This window comes from Pomacea canaliculata, linkage group LG7 (assembly GCF_003073045.1).
Source record: "Pomacea canaliculata isolate SZHN2017 linkage group LG7, ASM307304v1, whole genome shotgun sequence".
NCBI classification, from domain to species: Eukaryota; Metazoa; Mollusca; class Gastropoda; order Architaenioglossa; family Ampullariidae; genus Pomacea; species Pomacea canaliculata.
The window spans coordinates 10,605,082-10,622,901 of NC_037596.1; the positions used below are offsets into that span (position 1 = coordinate 10,605,082).

Consider the following 17,820-nt stretch of genomic DNA (forward strand, 5'->3'; position numbering starts at 1 on the left):
GTAGGAAACACAAAATGATGCTCCTAGGATACATTATTCTCTTGCTCAATCAGAGCTATAAAAGTAAAGAGAACTCTTGTGCCCAGTTCACATGATATTTTTTTAAAATACCTTTTTTGAAATATTACTTTATAAAATGAAAGACAAAGATCTTGTGGTTCTTGCAGACTATATCCAATGCTCTAAACTTAATAAAAAGTTTAAATATTAAAATGAAGATGATAAAAAGGTGACTTGTGAGAAAAATATACTGGAAAAAAAAAAACTATGTATAAACAAACCCAGAAATGTGATTATGTACAACAGTAGACAGCCCTGAGATGAATATGACAAGAAATAAATATATTCAATAAATATAAGAAAATCCACCACAACACCCCCCAAAAGCAGAAGTTAATCAGCCCCTACCAGCAAAGACTGAAAAACCACCAAGTATTCGTTGTACAGAAAACATTCTGCAATTCTTGGTTCCGAAAGTGAGAGAAGGCCATGCTCAAGGAAGGCTTAAATCCAGGCATTATGAAGATACAGTGCAGATAAAACGTTTGCCAAGTTCCCAAGTACAAGATATTATGTGCTTTGAAGGAGTCAAACAATAAAATATTGAGCATGGGGGTCTGTATATCAGAAATTCAAAGATGACTGATTTGAAAGATAACTGGCCCCTGACTATTGACTGAGAGATTAAAAAATGAGTCATGACATATGCATGGAATGAAACTTTTGCTCTTGTTGTTTGGTTTTCAAAGCAGGATGAAAGCCATTTTTACAGCACATGCTTGGAAAATCAGCTCAGATTTTGACACTTGAGAGCACCACATAAAATATTTCAGGGCTGGACCTATATATACGACTTCACTAAAACACCTATTCCTAGCTTGCTGCTGTTCATGCAAGGAAATACCATGCCACAGGGTATCCACACAACACATCAACACCCAGCTGCATTCTTCTGATGACTGGATCATACTCTGCTGACACTAATTTGGTGGGGACAAGGGAGGGAAACTATAAAAAATAATTGTTTTATCTTGGTGGAATATAATATACACAAACAAAAAAGGTTTTACAACATCCAACATGATAATAAATGTGTCAAACATACACGGAGTGGATGTGAGATCCGGATGTGAACTGGTTTGGGTTCCAGGACTTGTTAGGGACCCATGCTGTTCTGGGACAGATGCCAGACTAGAAGCACATGATGATATGAGCTGAATCAGGCCATTACAGGTCTGTATGCCTGAGATGATCAGTGACTGCTCCGCATATTCATCCTCGTCCAAACTTGTCATTTCCCTCTGATAATGCAAGTAGCCAAACCAAGGATTGGATCAAACATATTGGCTGGCACAAGAAACTGAAATACTCTCAGCTTTGTATTTACCCTTTTCCCTTTGTAAAATAGTTTGTTCTAGGTTCATTTACTTTATGCCACACATATCTTTTCCACTGGGCTCATATAATGCTTTAGTTCCTATTAATATTGCTAAATGGAAAAAAATTTCCTTCAACACTTCTGCGCCAGTCTTATGCAAGGGCATGGTTTCTGGATGACTTGTGGTGCTTTCATGTCAATCTTTAATATAAGCATTCTTCTCATCATGGCAGCCTTGACAGAAGCATTTTGTTATCACTTAAGTCTTGTTTGAGAAGTCTGTTTCTCTTGTGTCTATATATGTTTGCATGGTCTCCTAAATAGGACATAGCCTACAAACCTGGGACAAGTGATGATACTGCTTCTGGGACAAGTGCAGCACCTCTGCCACCAGTTTTTCTTTCTCACTCAAGGCTGATTCTATCAATTGGTCATTCCTTCGCAGCCTCTCTGTAAGTTATCAGGCCAAGAAGGTGTGAGAGAAAATATTTTTTAAATGTAAGAAAATGGGAGAAGACCTTTAGGGAGAGGGGTGAAATCAAAGAGAGGAAGGGAACATTGAGAAAAAAACAGGACTCAGAATATTTCATTGGGGTGTACTTTCTGCAGGACAAACCAAAAGGAAAAGAACCGAAGAGCCTCCTGGAGAGGAGGAAATGGAAGGGTTTGAATGTGAGAGCTGGGGCCAAAGAGACTGCCAAAAAGCAAAAGATTTGCAACACTTCTGGGAGTTTGCTAAGGCAAAAGAAAAAGAGATAAAGCGTAAATTCATACGGGGATAAAAGTTTATCTGCAGTGAGCAAGTTCAGCCAGTAGCCTACAGAATGCACAGTACTCAGCTAGTTACAATTGCACAAGGTGTTTAGTCTCCATGAAAAAAAATCTCTAATGTTTCTTAGGGGGGTCAGTGCAATTCAGGCAATGTGGCACAGCTGCCAAAGAGCTTTAAAGCTTTTAATAGTTTTATAATGCCACTGTTCTAACACTGCTCTATTCTTTTATTAACAAATTATAATGGAATATTCAATATTAAATGCCTAAGCAAAAAGCTCTAAAATAAAGAGATGCTCAAAACTGCAATACTGCTCTTCTCGATACTGTGGCTAGCGCTTCAGAACATTCTTTGTGCTACCATGGTCAGTGCTGAATGAAGGAGAAGAGAAGGAGGGTAAAGTCACTTGCAGAAAAATACAGGATGTTTTATCAGGAAAAAAGGAAACTCTGCAGGAAGATACGGGATGAGCATCAGGGGGGAAGATCGGGAAACTTTGCAGGAAAATAAGGGAATCGGCATAAGGTTAAAAAAAAGGCATTAGTAGCAATGGGAAAGGAATGTAAAGTGTGTACAGCTCACCTCTACCACAAAGATGGCCAACACCTGAACCTGAGGTGTTTGAGAACATGCCACCCTTTCCTAAACTATTCCCCTATCATTGGCATTGTAGCATCTCTTGTTGTGCTGACACAGCTACAGACAGGTTCTTAGACTATCTCAGTGTAATCCTGTAACGTCTATGCAAACTACTGTTTTCTCAAAATGATTTAGATTTAAAATTAAAGTTTTAAATTATGGTCTAGTTAAGAATATTCTCTTTCAGCACTGCCTAGCTGCCTGTTAATACAGAATCAGTGTAAAAAGAAACAATCCATGATATCTGTAAGCCATCAATACAGCTGCTACTGTTTCTTCAACTTCTTATGCTTTAGGCTACTGTAGCAACAAATGACAGTCCTGATTCAGTCCTTTCCATCTAACTTCATAAAAGAAAGAGAAATGTCCACTCCATGCTTTTGGTTTTATCTGCTGATATTTAATGTTAGTGGGGTAAGGGACAAACCCTGAGTGAGAATGCTCTTTTTGGGGGGGTTGTTTGAAAAAAAAAAAAAGACTTAGCAAATGATCTAATTATTAATCAACTCTTGATGGTGCTCAGAATCTAAAAACTACAATTGATTCAGCTCATAACTCGTTTTATTTATGACCAAAAAGGGGAAATGTTTAAAAAACCATATGCTAAAATTGTTGTTGTTGTCTGCTAAGTGTTTACTCAGCAAATGGACTAAGCTGTTCAAAGAGAAACAGGAAATGCAGCATTCATGAAGTGATGCCTTTGGTCATTATTGGAGTGCAGGTTATAGTGAAGACGGACAGGCTTAGAGGGGAAAGTTGATGGTATGATAGATGGGGGGGTGGGTGGGAGGAGAGGGATTTGAAGGAGGGGAAGCAAAAGCTACAAGCCAGGAAAGCACTGCATTTGCAAGCATCTATGTCAAACACAGCATCCCATAAATGTCATCAAAGCAGTTAATACCAGCAGACTTAGGACTAGTGCAACCCATGAATGTCTGAAAACGAAAAATGTTTTACAAGGTGGGCTCATTTTGCAAAGTATCCTCACATTTGCTAATTTATTACAGAAAAAGTTTTCTTGACTTAGGAGCATATTCGCGAAGTGGAAACTTTAAGTTTTAATGATGTTTACTTTGCATGCTGGGATAATTCCCTTTAAAATTTGTTTGAAATGGAGAATTTGCCTTCTTCCTTAATCTTCAGGTAGTAAAAAGGGCACAATAAAATAATGCATTCATGAGTTACACTGTCAGTCTGTGGATGTTTAATTAATGGATTAGGCAGAGCATCATCAGAAAAAAGAAAAAAGGGACATGGAAAATTCTGTCTGCCTGCTCATGCTAATCTATATACATGAGCACAAGCACTTGATGTTTTAAAACAATGGATAAGGGAAAAAAAACAAGTGTAGCATACTGCACAAATTTTACGTCTATCCTCATTCCAACGATAATCTTGCAGTTAGTTCCAAGTCACATTCCTGTTATGCACATTTTCACCTGTGACTAAAGTCAGTTACATTATCCTACATTTCCTTTGTGTGCATAACAACTCAATTCAAGTTACAAACAATATTACAATGGGTAGGCTATTAGTACACACCTTTAAACTTTTTTAAAAAGAAAAAATGCATGGAATTCTACTGCCTGTGAATGTTATAGAAGTGAGAATGAGGTGCAAATAATAATAATGCTGTGTGCATATTAGAGTGCTCTGCTTAAAATGGACTAATTACTTCCAGCTGTACAGTGTTGGATTACTGCATTTGAAATTTAGCTTAGATTAAGCAAAGCTGTCAGTAAAGGAGTATATATATATACAGAGATACAGATGATAAATTTGTCTGTACTTACCTTTAATTTCACATATTGGAATTTGCAAATGATGGCGCAAGTGGTTAAAAAATACAAAGAGCACTAAGCGTAGTATGTTATCAGATAAGGAAAATGTTATTTACAATGAATGACACAACTCTTAATGACAAGTTTAAAGATCAAAAACAGACAAATATGATCAAATCACCACAAAAATCAGACACTGCCAGTACAAATGTTTTCACATGGTATCACCTCCACTTTAATGGGTTTTTTTTTAAAAAAGAAAATTTCCATTTTTCTCTTCAAAATTTCTACCATCAGTAACAGCTTTTTTTTTATACAACTTCTTATTACACTTTTTTTGTTTTCTTTTTGTAGTGAATATTGTTGTGGGTACAATCACTTTAATTTTTTTTTAACCTCTAAAAACAAAAAGTTCTGAAAGTGTATATTGACACATATTTTTCAGGTTTAGTCATTCCAGCATCCTTATGTTGACCTTTATAAGACTTTCTTTTCCCATTTCTTTAAGGTGTACAATATTTTTGGAAAACTTATGATGAAAACAAAGTGGAGTGTCTGATTTTATGTAGCCAGTTTGCAAAAGGTTTATGTACATCTCACCAATACTACCTGATTCCCTCCATACACAAAAGGCACTCACCAAAAGGAGATAACACTGGAGTGGCCTGGGTGGTGACAGCCCCAGACACACTGATCTGGTCTGGCTGGATAAGCACTGATGGGTACTCAGTTGCTGGAGTTGCAATAATGCCCTCCTCTTCTGGAACGGACTGACTAGGCTTTGGAACTGCTTCCACTGCTTGTACCTCTGAAGGTGGTGGAGTTCTGTGACCCATAATCACACATCTATGTCAGGCAAGTATGGTGGCAGTTACCTATCCTTTAATATGGATAAATGATCAAGTTGGTACACAACGGTTATATAACATCTGTCAAACTGCTCCATATTTGCAAGGCCAAGAATGTAAAAATGGCCATCTACAATGAAATGTTGATTCATTCATGTTCCATGCAGGAAGGAATTACACACATCTATCGGAAACTTCATACTATGTGATCAGTACTATTGATGCATGAAAAAAAATTCCATGCATCATTGTACATTATTCAAACACAGAATACCCAAACCCCTTTACCCTACCCACATGCACAGGCATGACACAACAAGGATTTTATTTGTCCATGCATACAATAAATCATGCTTACGCTGAAGAACCATACACCCGATTTCGCACAGTAACTTCGTCAGTTGGAAGCATTTGCGGCCTCCTGCCAATATGTTTCTCTATCTTCTTGATCTCCTCTGCCTTCTCATTAATATGCTTGCACCACCTGTTGACATATTGTACATATTTTACCAACATCTCTGTAACTCACAAGAGACCTATCTTATTATCAGCATATCCTTGGGAGGGGTAATCATTCCACATTATCAACTAAGGGAGGCAATTAATATAAATAGCAATGTTTTAAGCATGTTGAAAACACCAACAGATGAACTGTAATCCTGAATAAAAACTAAACTAGCGAGCAATATGATCATGTGGAACTCAATTTTACTTCTTTAAGGACAGTTAAGTACCTCTAGGCAGTATTTTACAGGGACAAATGATTCATTAGATATCCAAAGGCAGTTTAGAGGCATTCAATTATTATTTTTTTTTAATTAACAAAGAAAAACTCCCAACCAAAACAAGCCTCCCTGCTTCAAAAAGTATTAATGAGAAAAATCAACCTACATTTTACGGGCATCCGCTGATGGAGCAGCAAACTCATAAATCTGTGGTCCAGTGTCAGATGTGTTGATGACAAAGAATGCTCTTTTGTCTAAGGAGGAAAACAAACACAGCCTTAGTGATTCTGCAATAAATCCGGCTACAAAATGCTGAACAAAGAAATACAGCATACCTTCTAGTCCAAGCACACAAAAAAAGACCTGCTAGAGGAATTGGGAACAAAGGAGCCAATGCCCTAGTGTAAGACTCTGGCCACTGTGGCTTCGACCACCCTCCAAGGTACCTTCAAGCACAGTCATGACAGGTCACACGGCCAAACCAGCCTACATTGTAAGACTGTTGTAGAGGTTTCTGGTGTTCTAGAAGTGTGGCAACCATGCCTTGTACAAAGTCATTGGTTTTATGTTCTCTTAATATTATGTTTTGGTCAAAGATTTGATACCCATGCAATAAGCACCACCAGCAGCATTAACTCATTCCTGAATAAGAAATAACTTTCAAGATATGCAATTCTCTAGAGAATTTATTTTACTTTCAAATGCAGCAGTTCTGTTGCTAGAAAAACTTCTTTCGTAACAAATTTTCAAATAGTTGCATGTCCAGTTGCTGGCTACCCACAAATGTTCTGTCCCTTCTAAAACTGTCATTTAAGTATATTTGGATTGAGTTAAAATCAAATACTCAATCCAGCAGGAATTTTACGCTGATATAAGGTGATTGCTCCTGATGGGGAAAAACCTTGAAAATTGTCAGTTTTAATTAAAATTTTAAAAAACCTTAAAATTATAATAAAACAAAAGTAAGAAACTTGTTGGCACTACAAGCCAAGGCATATAGTACCTGTAGCAACATTTCTGGCCAATAGGTTTTGAAGTTTGAGGACAGGACTGTGAGTGTATTTGTACTCAGTACCACTGGTCTGAGTGTTAGTGGACTGGCATTTAAGCACCAGTTTGTCATCAACCCGCTGAAGCAGCACCAGGATATCTTCAAGGAGTAGCACTTGCAGCTCAATCTGACGATGTGATCGTAAACGCCACACGAGAGGCCCATCATACACCAGTTTGTGCTTGGTAAGATCAAGAGCCTAGCAAAAAACACAGCATTGTTTTGAGGAATACAGACAAACTTTGCCTTCAAAATAATTAAACTGTGGTAGTAACCTACTGATAACTGTGAAACAAGGTTTGACACTTGTCTAGCATGAAGACATATATGAACTACACAACCAGACAACACTAAAGATTGATAATGAAACAAATTGTGGGAGCAGACTCATTCTGCTTGGTCTTAGCCAAACACAACCAACACATAAACTAACCTTGAACCCCGTGAGGTTAGGGTCAGTGGAGCTATCAATGGCCCGGCAGTCCAGGCGCTTCTGCATGTCTCTCAGCTTGTGGTAATTCTCACACTCCCTGATGGCTTGATTGACGTAAGCCAAAATGTGCTTGCTTCGCTCCAATGCCCTTTCTAACCTCGGGTACTCCTGAGAGGTGGCTGTAGACAAAGATGGTTAATGACTGCAGTTTTTGAAAGTAAGCCCAAAAAGCATAGATTACATTCTGTTATCCCACTTTGTCTGCCATCCATTTGAAGAAATTGGAAGATGTTATTGGGGCACCTTTAAAGTCAATACATGAGAAGAAAAAAAAAATCACAAGAAAAATGGTATTTCAAAAATGCACAATTAGAACATAAGGGAAACTACAATGCTGAAGGCTATTAATTTTTTTTTGGTCCTCTTTACCAACATAAATTGGACTGTGCATTTTGAGTCCCCGTTACTTTATGTTAAGTCCTTTCTCTTGCAAAGCACATTGAGTTTTCTGCTAAGTCAGGAAATGCACTATCATGTTCTTACATCATCTTCATGCTTTAAAAAAAAAAATTACAAGTATGTTCAGCTTTGGCTCATTATCTTGCCAATCCTGCCAGTTGCCAGACCGTGGCAAAATGGATTTCCCCTTAAGTTACTCCTAGTTACAGATCCTATACTCTTTATGCCAAAGGCTTTGCTTTTTTGCTGAACATATCTATTGAATGGAATGATGGTGGTGAGACAATAGGTTGGGACAGTGTATGTGCCACGTGGTGACATCAGAGATCACGGATTAACTCAGACATAGCCACATACTTGAAGTATACTTCATGAGGTTCTCAATCAGCATGGGATACTTGGTTAACCGCTGCATCTGACAAGGCACAATGTCTTTAAGTTCCAGCTTGCGACACAAAGGACTGGCCTCTGCCTCCTAGAGATGAAGGCAACAATCAGTTACTATGTTTAGTAAAAAAAAAAAGCATGAAAAACATGCAGACATATTGCTCCCCCTCAGCACCACCCCCAACATACACACATATTTGAGCTCTCATTGCTATTACTGTACATAGCTCAAGGCAATATGCATTCTTCTCAATGCAATAAAAACTGTTAATTGTTGTCATCTGACTAAAATCCTGGTTAAAGCAACTGCAATTTCTGGATTGGAGTACAAAAAAATTAAAGATATAAATCTTGAAATACATGTGTATGTGTTATGAAGCTTACATGTGCATATAGAACTAAGAGGGTGAGGGTGAGTGTGGCCTGGACAATAACTTACATAGAGAAGTAAGGAAAGACGTTGCTCTTTTCGCTTCTGCTTTTTCAGCTCCTCTAGGGCATATGCTTGATTTCGACAGTACTCCGCACACGCTTTTCGAAAAGTCTCCCCATCTTCGTTGTCAAACTGCAAAGAAGAAAAATAAATTATTTTCACTTTACTACATTATCATAGTCACACTACCATGCACTGCATCACTGATTGGAAGATGACACATATATATATATAGTAAATAAAACAAGATTATTTGCAGTGGCATAGGAAGATGTTCGGCGTTGGGGGGGCAAACTCCCTGCTGACAGTGAACGGCGTTCACACTCGCACGGTGATGACAGTCTCCTCTCTACGTTCCCCTACCTTTCTTCTGTTCTTTGCTCTTTGTGAGGAATTACGTCTCAAATATTTGGGGGGGGGGGGCAAAAGGATATTCCTCCCCCCCCCCGTATTTTCCTTTGGGGGGGGGGGCAGCTGCCCCCCTGGTTCCTACGCCACTGATTTGTGTTTATGATACTGTTTATGAGACTGAAATATACGTAGTACAGTTGTGAACATCTATTTATGAAGATTCTTTTTTCTTACAGAAGCAACTGTTTCACTATACACCAGCTTACACACATTTAAGCACAGTGTGCATATTTGTGTGTGAGAGAGAGATGGATAGGATGATAATGAAAGAATCCTTTATCACATTGGATCAACATCACTAGCCATAACAACATACTCGACTGAGAAGGATGTCTCCAACATCTTCAACTGGGCCATTAGGAGGACGTCTCTCTTTCATCTGCTTGTTCATAGAAGCTGTGAAACAGGCAATCAAGACAGTGCTATGTTCTCTGGCTAAGCTGACAATCATGGATGGACCATTATGAAAGTATTCTTGCCATCATCACTGTTTAAAGTGATTATAAGCATCATTCTTTTAAAACTCTCCTGCTACGTTCAACTTTTATTGAATAAAAATGTCTCGCTATTGTGTAATTTAATGCATTCATAAGCTCCTTTAATACAAACTGCTCATTTCAATCTTTAGCAATAAATGACAATCACCAAACTGTCATTTCATGTCTTTACTTGACATAAAGTGATATGGTCAAAGGTATTAGGCTGAAATGCATTGATCATTTTCTTTAAATTAATTTCATGTTACATCAACTTGATAGTGTAACTATGTGCATTTCCACTCATGCTACATGATTCATTCCAAAATGATAATACAATTTTTGCAGACTTGACATACTGACCATGCAATGATATAATTTCATCTATGTTGGGAAACAATGCCTGAGCCAGAACTTTGATAACACCTCCTCCTTCACTTAGCATCTGACGGTAGAACAGTCGGTCTAAGACCTTGAGGTTTCGCAGATGTGCTCTTTCTGTGTGGAATAGCTCTGTATAACAAACGAGAAATTATTAACAATCTTAAACAAATAGCATTCCACTCCCTATTAATAACATTTTAACATTAAGGCAATGAAGTAATTTTGTCCTCGCAATATCAAAAGCAAAACATACTGGTTTGTGATTTAGCTATATCTTTATGTCAGCAACAAACATGAAAAAAAATTATTAACTTGATTACAAAGGATCCCCCACACACACACAGATCAAGTAAAGATCCAACAGCTGAGGCTGTAAGTGGTTCACCTGCCTAGGTTTTCAACCCTTTTCACTCTACCACATTGATTTCTCTGATAAATCAAAGAGTCAGATCTGCTGGGTGATCAATGGTAGTTTTCTAGTCAAAGAACCCATGCCCATCACTACCAGATTAAGGTAATCACCAAGAAGTTAGCACATAGAACACAAAAGTCAAAATGGATAAAAATAATTAAACTATAATCACACCAGTATATTGAGGAGTTAGTTTCCTTACCATTGATGACCTCCTGCCGCTTCTTTTCCTTTGGCTTTAGTTTCTTCAACACTTCCTCTCCCAAAACCTGTTTCAAGGACGGTAACTCTTCTACTTCAAAATCAGAATCATCTTCTGTCTTAGCTACAGAGTCATTTACATACTCTGAAGATGTGCTGGGACTCTCCGCGCTCCTGTCATAGAAGATGATGTGTTAAGTTTGGTTTAACTTTTAGAAAATCCTTACTCTTACTACAAACATTACAGCATGTGATTTCCTTTCCCCTTTAAGATTTTCATAAATTTCATGTAGCACTCATGAAAGATACTACAACAACAGAAAAAAGAACACTGTACAAATAATGTGCAATCTTGTTTTAACAGACAATGCAACAAAATGATAACAGGCATTAATATGACCAAAACACAGGAGATGAAGGAATGTTGAAAAACTATTCTACTGTGCAGACCTTTTGTGACAAACAAGCATGCTTTGACTCAATACTGATGTCAAGTAAGAAAAAGAGATCGAAGTCTGTAACACTAAAGAAAATTTAGTTCACATTTGAATGCTGCAGTTCTTTTCCAAGATACTTCTTTAATAAAAAATTATCAAACTGGCTGCTCTTCTAGAGTTGCAAGGTATGAGTTAAGCAACAACTATTATACAAAAATTTGAAATGATCAAACAAATAGAAGTCTGTTGAAGTCTATCAATGACTGTTTAATCTATCAACAGAAATAAACATAGAAGCAGATACTCACCGATTTGACAGGCTAGATGCTGATGAACTGCCAGACTGGTTGATGGCACGAAACATTTCATCCTTATCCACATCACTGTCACAAATAAAACATTTTCTTATCCACACTATTTATAAAAATATCAAATTATACTCTGCAGCCACAACACTCAAGAAAGAAATTCAATGACCTTCTTTATTCACAACACCACTTCCACACAAAAATTAAATGCATACTCTTTATACACTTCATTTTCACACAACATGCACCACTAACTGCCTTTTTACCTATGTCACTATCACAGGTAGCAAAGCTCACACATAAAGTTCATGAGAATGAGGGGTAGAAAGAAGGGACAAAACAGCACAAGTGAGACATACCTTTTTGCCCTCCTTGCAGGACGGTCTCCTTTCTGAAAAACAGAGGTTTCCCCTTAATGACAAATTGAAAGCAGCATTATCAACTGCACTCTTTTCTTACCCAAGCACCATTCGCATTAACAGAATTATTCTGCATTGCTCACAATCTCACATGCTGCCAGCTTTGTTGCTTTCCAGTTTTTCTTCAGTGTATTTCTTAGCGGTCAGTTAGTCCTATTAGCACTTTAGCTCAAAGACCATTCTAACTATGTTAAATAAAAAATTTCAACAGTACTAAATACCATGCTACTTAAATGCAATTGTGTTTATTTCTTTAAAAAAATCTACAGTTGTGCACAATCAATCTCAGAGTTTCTGAAATGGAAATGACAGTCAAGAACAAGAGCTACTTGTCCTGTTTTATTTGGAAGCTAATATAAATCGCAACACTACCTCTAGCTGCAAATAACAAAAGGAGCACCATTAGTTATCTGCAATACTGGTACATGATGAGCAAAGATGAAGAATTTATGTATGTCTGGTCACTTAATATTTTGAAAAAGTAAACCTCTTTTAGATTTCCCTTTCGTAGTAAGAATGAGTTACTCTTTTTGCCTTTAAAGCATCAACTCTCTGAATTGTAATTCTAATCACTTCTGGCAGATTTATGTAGACTAAGCTGTATGTAAACAAACACATAAACTAATCCAGAAAGTGTGGGTAAAAGCGCACAATTTAAACAACAAAGATAAAATAACAAACAAACAAAAAACCCACTAAAATAAGCAGAGTAAAATGTGGAAATCTTACCTCCCCTTTGCCCTTTAGACTTTCAGAGCGGCTGAGATCTGCACTGCCTTTCCTGGAACAATCACAATGGAAAGCCGCCATCAGACATTTTGACGACTCTTGAAATACTCATCCTTCTTAAACAAGCATACCTTAAAAATTTACAACCAGCATATAACTTGGCATGTAAATACAGGTCTGGATTTGGTTTAAATAGATCAAAAGCATGGGTACATATACTGCTAAGACCACGTGTACAAGTTTATTCTACATTATGTATTTTAATCATTCAATGTGCACATACATCTCATTGCTACTGTGGCACTGTTCGGTAAGCTGCATGCCTAACCACCTGTCTTCAAGATCTGTCGGACTTTCTCTGACCTGATCAGTGTCTGCTGACCAGGGGCAACTACTCACCTGTCTCGAGAGTTCTTTGTGTCGTCTCCTTGCCCAGGTCCAGGTCCCGTTGGGCTGGCCATCTCATAGCGGTTGATGATGGATCGGACCGAATGCTCCGTGGATATGCCAGCTATGATATGAAGGATATGGGCTGCAGGTCAGTCAATGGTCCGCCAGTCACGTCCCCACGGCAACACATAGGAGGGGAATCGCAAGGCGGGGCAGGTCAGGTCAAGGCCAGGGGCATGGAGGAGTCAGGACAGTTTGTTATAGGTAGGTGGAAGGAGCAAATGCTAAACAAGCCCACACACCTCATGCAGTAAATGTACAAGGCATCATTAATACCCACACACACACACCTAACACAAACACACACAAACATTATCACAACATACAAGACAAGACCAGTGTTAGACCACTCTACAACCTCCATATCTGAACAGCTTTGGTTGATAGATTAGCTTTCAACCAAAAAGGACCTTTGATCAGCAGTGACCTGCTTAACAAATGTGGACAGAGATTTTGGGGGGAAAGTTTTTAGTTTAGTTTTTGCAGCAATGTCATCTATTTTCAAATAGCTTAACAGTGCAACATAACTGGTTTATGCTGGTTGGTGTTTTTTTTTCTTCTATTCTAGTACTCCTGAGTATTTTTCATGTGTCTATTTATTGAACTTTCTTTTATCCAAATGAAGTAGAAAGTGTGGTCATTTTACTAAAGAAAGCAAAAAACTTTAAATATTTGTGCAGCAAGTCCTGCTATTGAACAGTCAAATCATGCAATGAAGCACTGTATCATTGCTGAGGACACTCAGATTTTTTTGCATTCAGAGATGATGAAAAATGAGGTCACCACCAACTTGATAAACTTAAAGCAAAAATGTTTACCATGACTATCAAAATGTTGCACTGATTCTGCAAGTCAGTGGTCACAATCTAGAAAAATCTGATCTTTTTTGAAAACACCAATAGACTATTATGACGTTTTGCATGGTAGGTGACAACACTGATGCTTAAAACTTTGTTATCTAGCAAGTTCTATAGAATTCCTTGCTGTTGAAATGAATGTCTAGTGATGAGCTAAGCTCAGCTAACTGAAATAAACTGTGTACTCTGGATAAACCTTGCAGACACACACTAGGTGTGTATGCATTAATTTACTTTTATTTTCTTCTTAATCTTTTCAACATCTTTAATCTTAATTTTTTGAGGGCACAAACTGTAACATATTTTCAACCTATTTTAAAAATAATTTTAAGGCATCATCACATCAGAAAACTAGCTTTAGAGACTAGCGACCTACTCTTTTCTCACGGTGTGCACTACGGCTATCTGAAGCCAAATACACCCAATGATCCAGCCATGTGCAATACCCAGACTCAAGCAAGTTACATGTTTGAAGCTAACAGGCCAGCAAATGTTAAAACAATAGAAAACCCACAATGCAGACTAGCTATATGCATATCTTGTACATGCAAATAACAAGACAAAACTTTATCCTCTATACATGAACAAGATATTTTCTGATAATAGTTTCTTTTAAAGACTAAATAACTACTGCAACCTAAAATCTTTTGCCAGCTAAGTCCTCCTTTCTCTTCCTTTAATACTTCGGACTTCAGTCAAATATTTGCAGGGAAAAATAAATGACACCTTTGACCTGTAAAGAGCTGTTTGAAAATGTGAATTGTAACAATGTAAGCTAACAGATTTTGCTCTTACATTGCTACCTTTTCTTTGATATTTCTGCACCTACCCAATTGTTTTGAGCACAAAATGGTACAAGATACATAAATGCACAAAGAACAAGACAACATATTCCATAGATATACATATAAATGCACACAGAAATCTATTACTGCAAAAGCAAAAAACCAGATATGCATCCATTAGTGGCAAAAGGAAGAAGTTAGAAGCAGCAACGAGGCTGAGAGAATGATAAAAAAAAAAGCAAAATATTGTTCAACCCAAGTTCCCAATTATACACCCTGTGACCACATGCGCAAGTAACTACTACTGTCTCAAGGACAGTAGTGCATGGTACAGTCAATGAGCCACCCTCACACACACACATGCATACACACACCCACACACATATACACTCTAGCAATGTGTGTGTACAGTAAATCATTAAAATCTATACCAAGAAGCACCAACAATTTTTTTTAAGCCAGCTTGTGTTACAAAGCACTGACTCACTCCTCTTTTCCCAAAAGAGTCATTAGAATGTCATGCAAGCTCCACTATACCTTTAACACCTACTGAGCTGCACCGCCCTGCTAGTTTGTATATTTTTCTCAAGCACAAATTGCCCAGGCTAAGCCTGCAGCACAGCCTGCTGGGAGAGAACTGACTTGTGCGCATACAAGGAAGAATAGAAGGGACAAGAGGCCAGCAAAGCTTCAAGCTTATTTCTTGAGTGCACACTGAGCAAAGATGACAAAACTGCCTTTTAGTCTTGTATTGTTACTGCATGAGGTGGATTTTCTGATCAATTTATCTCTTAACAGCTGCAGGTCAGGGAATTGTGCTATGCACTTCTTATGCAGAGAAATACTGAGTGTGGACAAATAAATCTTACTCCCGACCCCACCCAAATAAAAAAAACCAAACAAAAAAATCTGTGCATGGTTAAAATAATGTGGTCATAATATGATGAACATGTTCAATTCTTGGTTAAGGGTAATAAGGTTATCTCTCTCTTCACGTTCACAAAAAAAAAAATCATTTGACCCTGTACTATTAACAGATCCATTTTCTATTTTTGGGCATCTATTTCTAAATTCTTCAAGATTTAAATGCCTTTCCCAAAAATGGATTAGAAATATGTTTATAATCAATAAGAAACTATCAAGCGTACAAGAAAACCCTGAAAGTGTGCAAGACACTCACATTTTTTAATCCTTTACTCTCCTCAGTAAATAGTCACATATGGCTATAATTCCTAACTCTTCCATAAAAAGGGACTAAGAAACTTTACTCCTTTATTCATGTGTTGTGGGTTTTCTTAGTCTGAGAGAGTCTTTGCTTCCCACTTAACTTTGCAATAAGATAACATATATTTCATTTTATGCACATTTGTGGCTGTGTTACATTAAAACAAACCCCATTATGTTGGCTTTAAAATACATGATCATCTACATTCACTTCACTGCCCCACATTTCTTATAGAAAGTTCTCTTTTTGCCACTCCTGTCTTAGGCCTCAACAGAACTCCGATAACTCGAGTACTTCTCAACATATAATGCTCATGCCTTGATAGGTGAGATGAGCTCTTTCACAATTTCACATTTCTTTACCCTAGTCCTGACTTCTTTGGTTTTCTTGCCTGAACTTTAATATTTAAACTAACAGCAAAAGAGAGGTGGAGTTTCCAACTAGAAAGAGAATAACACTTTCAACAACATTATTTTAAACAAAGTATAGTAATGCAGCTTTGAAACTTAACAAGAGAAGGTTACTGAGCTGGATAAATACTTGGCATGGACTAGACTATGAGGTATTTGTAGTAAACTACCATATAAAAATTGCATACCCTATTAAGTAAGCACTAATTGGTATTTTTTCAACAGTTAAGCTGTCTACAAATCAAAGGCTATAATGTGTGTTGACCTTGTCACAACATTTTCAAAATCTAGCTACTAAATGCAATGACTCTAGAAGTATTCAGGACAAGGATGCACAAAGTTTCAAACTTTCTGAAATGCTTGCTGAGGAGAGAGAGAGCATCAAGGCTAAAGGCAGTTATAAGTGTTGCAGAGATACTTGAGCAGAATCTTTAACATCACATTTCCCCCCATTTTTTTTCCAGATGGAATGACCTGAATACAACAAAACACAACTGCAGTATCCCCTATGCATTCCAACCTTGATAGCCTTTCTTATTTGAATTCAATTGTGCATGGACAAACCACCCATCCACCCATACAAAGAACATTGTTTATGGCCCTTGCTTGCTTTTAAACCTAAAACCATACCACAACATAAGCCAGACAACTTACCAAGTTCAGGATCATCTTCTTTTCGTACAGGCTGTGTAGAAGCATAGCCCCCATCTTGGACCGTATGTGGTGGACTACGCGCATCGGGTTGAACTCCCTGCCCTAGAAAATCTGACACACAAGCATACACACACAAAAATATAAAAATAGCCCATCTTAATATACATAGCATTACAATGGATCCAGCCTTCTGGCAAAGGAAAAAAGTTAAATAAAAACAATAACAAGCAAGGCAGTGATGTATTAGGGCCTATGGTTATATTTGCATCTTGTTATCTCATCACCCTCCTGTAAAAAATTTAACATCCACTTCCTGCATCACTTTTGTTCCAAACCAAAACCAGAATAAAGACAGTTTTTGCAATCTGAGAATACCCAGATGAATTGTGTGAACTGACCTTGATCAGTTAAAAAACAAATACATACCAGTCAGTTGGTTTGCAATGCTGCCTGGTTTACGGGGGTTGAGAACAGGAATAAATGCAGAGGCTCGCTTGCCTGCCCCTCGTTTCTTTCCACCACACACCTCTACCATCTCCTCTACACACTGCTTATGCACGGTCAAATCGCAGCCTGGCCATGCAAAGAGAATCAAGCCAGTTTTAACAATGGTGAAGAAAAGCTGCATGATGGACAGGAAATGAAATCCGAAACAAATGAAAAAATGATAATGTAAGTTGGTGGAGAAAGAGCTCCATGCGAGGCTGATAACTGCCAAAAGTACATCAATGTTTGATTCAGTGGTCTGTACCATAT

General features: G+C 37.7%; 1 protein-coding gene across 3 annotated transcripts in view; it reads right to left on the bottom strand.

Annotated features, from left to right (window-relative positions):
• The window catches only part of LOC112567754 (rho guanine nucleotide exchange factor 11-like), a 28,479-nt gene that overhangs the window by 9,123 nt on the left and 1,536 nt on the right, over positions 1-17,820 (bottom strand). The window contains exons 3-20 of one of the 3 annotated variants that reach the window (XM_025244558.1): positions 17,491-17,637; positions 17,065-17,175; positions 13,083-13,194; positions 12,684-12,735; positions 11,895-11,926; positions 11,536-11,610; positions 10,792-10,964; positions 10,157-10,306; positions 9,634-9,713; positions 8,913-9,038; positions 8,444-8,561; positions 7,628-7,806; positions 7,147-7,393; positions 6,310-6,397; positions 5,777-5,902; positions 5,211-5,395; positions 1,719-1,828; positions 1,106-1,301 (exon numbers count right to left, since the gene is read on the bottom strand). In XM_025244558.1, the coding sequence (XP_025100343.1) occupies positions 1,106-1,301; positions 1,719-1,828; positions 5,211-5,395; positions 5,777-5,902; positions 6,310-6,397; positions 7,147-7,393; positions 7,628-7,806; positions 8,444-8,561; positions 8,913-9,038; positions 9,634-9,713; positions 10,157-10,306; positions 10,792-10,964; positions 11,536-11,610; positions 11,895-11,926; positions 12,684-12,735; positions 13,083-13,194; positions 17,065-17,175; positions 17,491-17,637 (2,307 nt within the window). Of the gene's footprint in view, positions 1-1,105; positions 1,302-1,718; positions 1,829-5,210; positions 5,396-5,776; positions 5,903-6,309; positions 6,398-7,146; positions 7,394-7,627; positions 7,807-8,443; positions 8,562-8,912; positions 9,039-9,633; positions 9,714-10,156; positions 10,307-10,791; positions 10,965-11,535; positions 11,611-11,894; positions 11,927-12,683; positions 12,736-13,082; positions 13,216-17,064; positions 17,176-17,490; positions 17,638-17,820 lie in introns of all 3 variants that reach the window. The other 2 variants (XM_025244557.1, XM_025244559.1) reach the window with 2 other exon arrangements.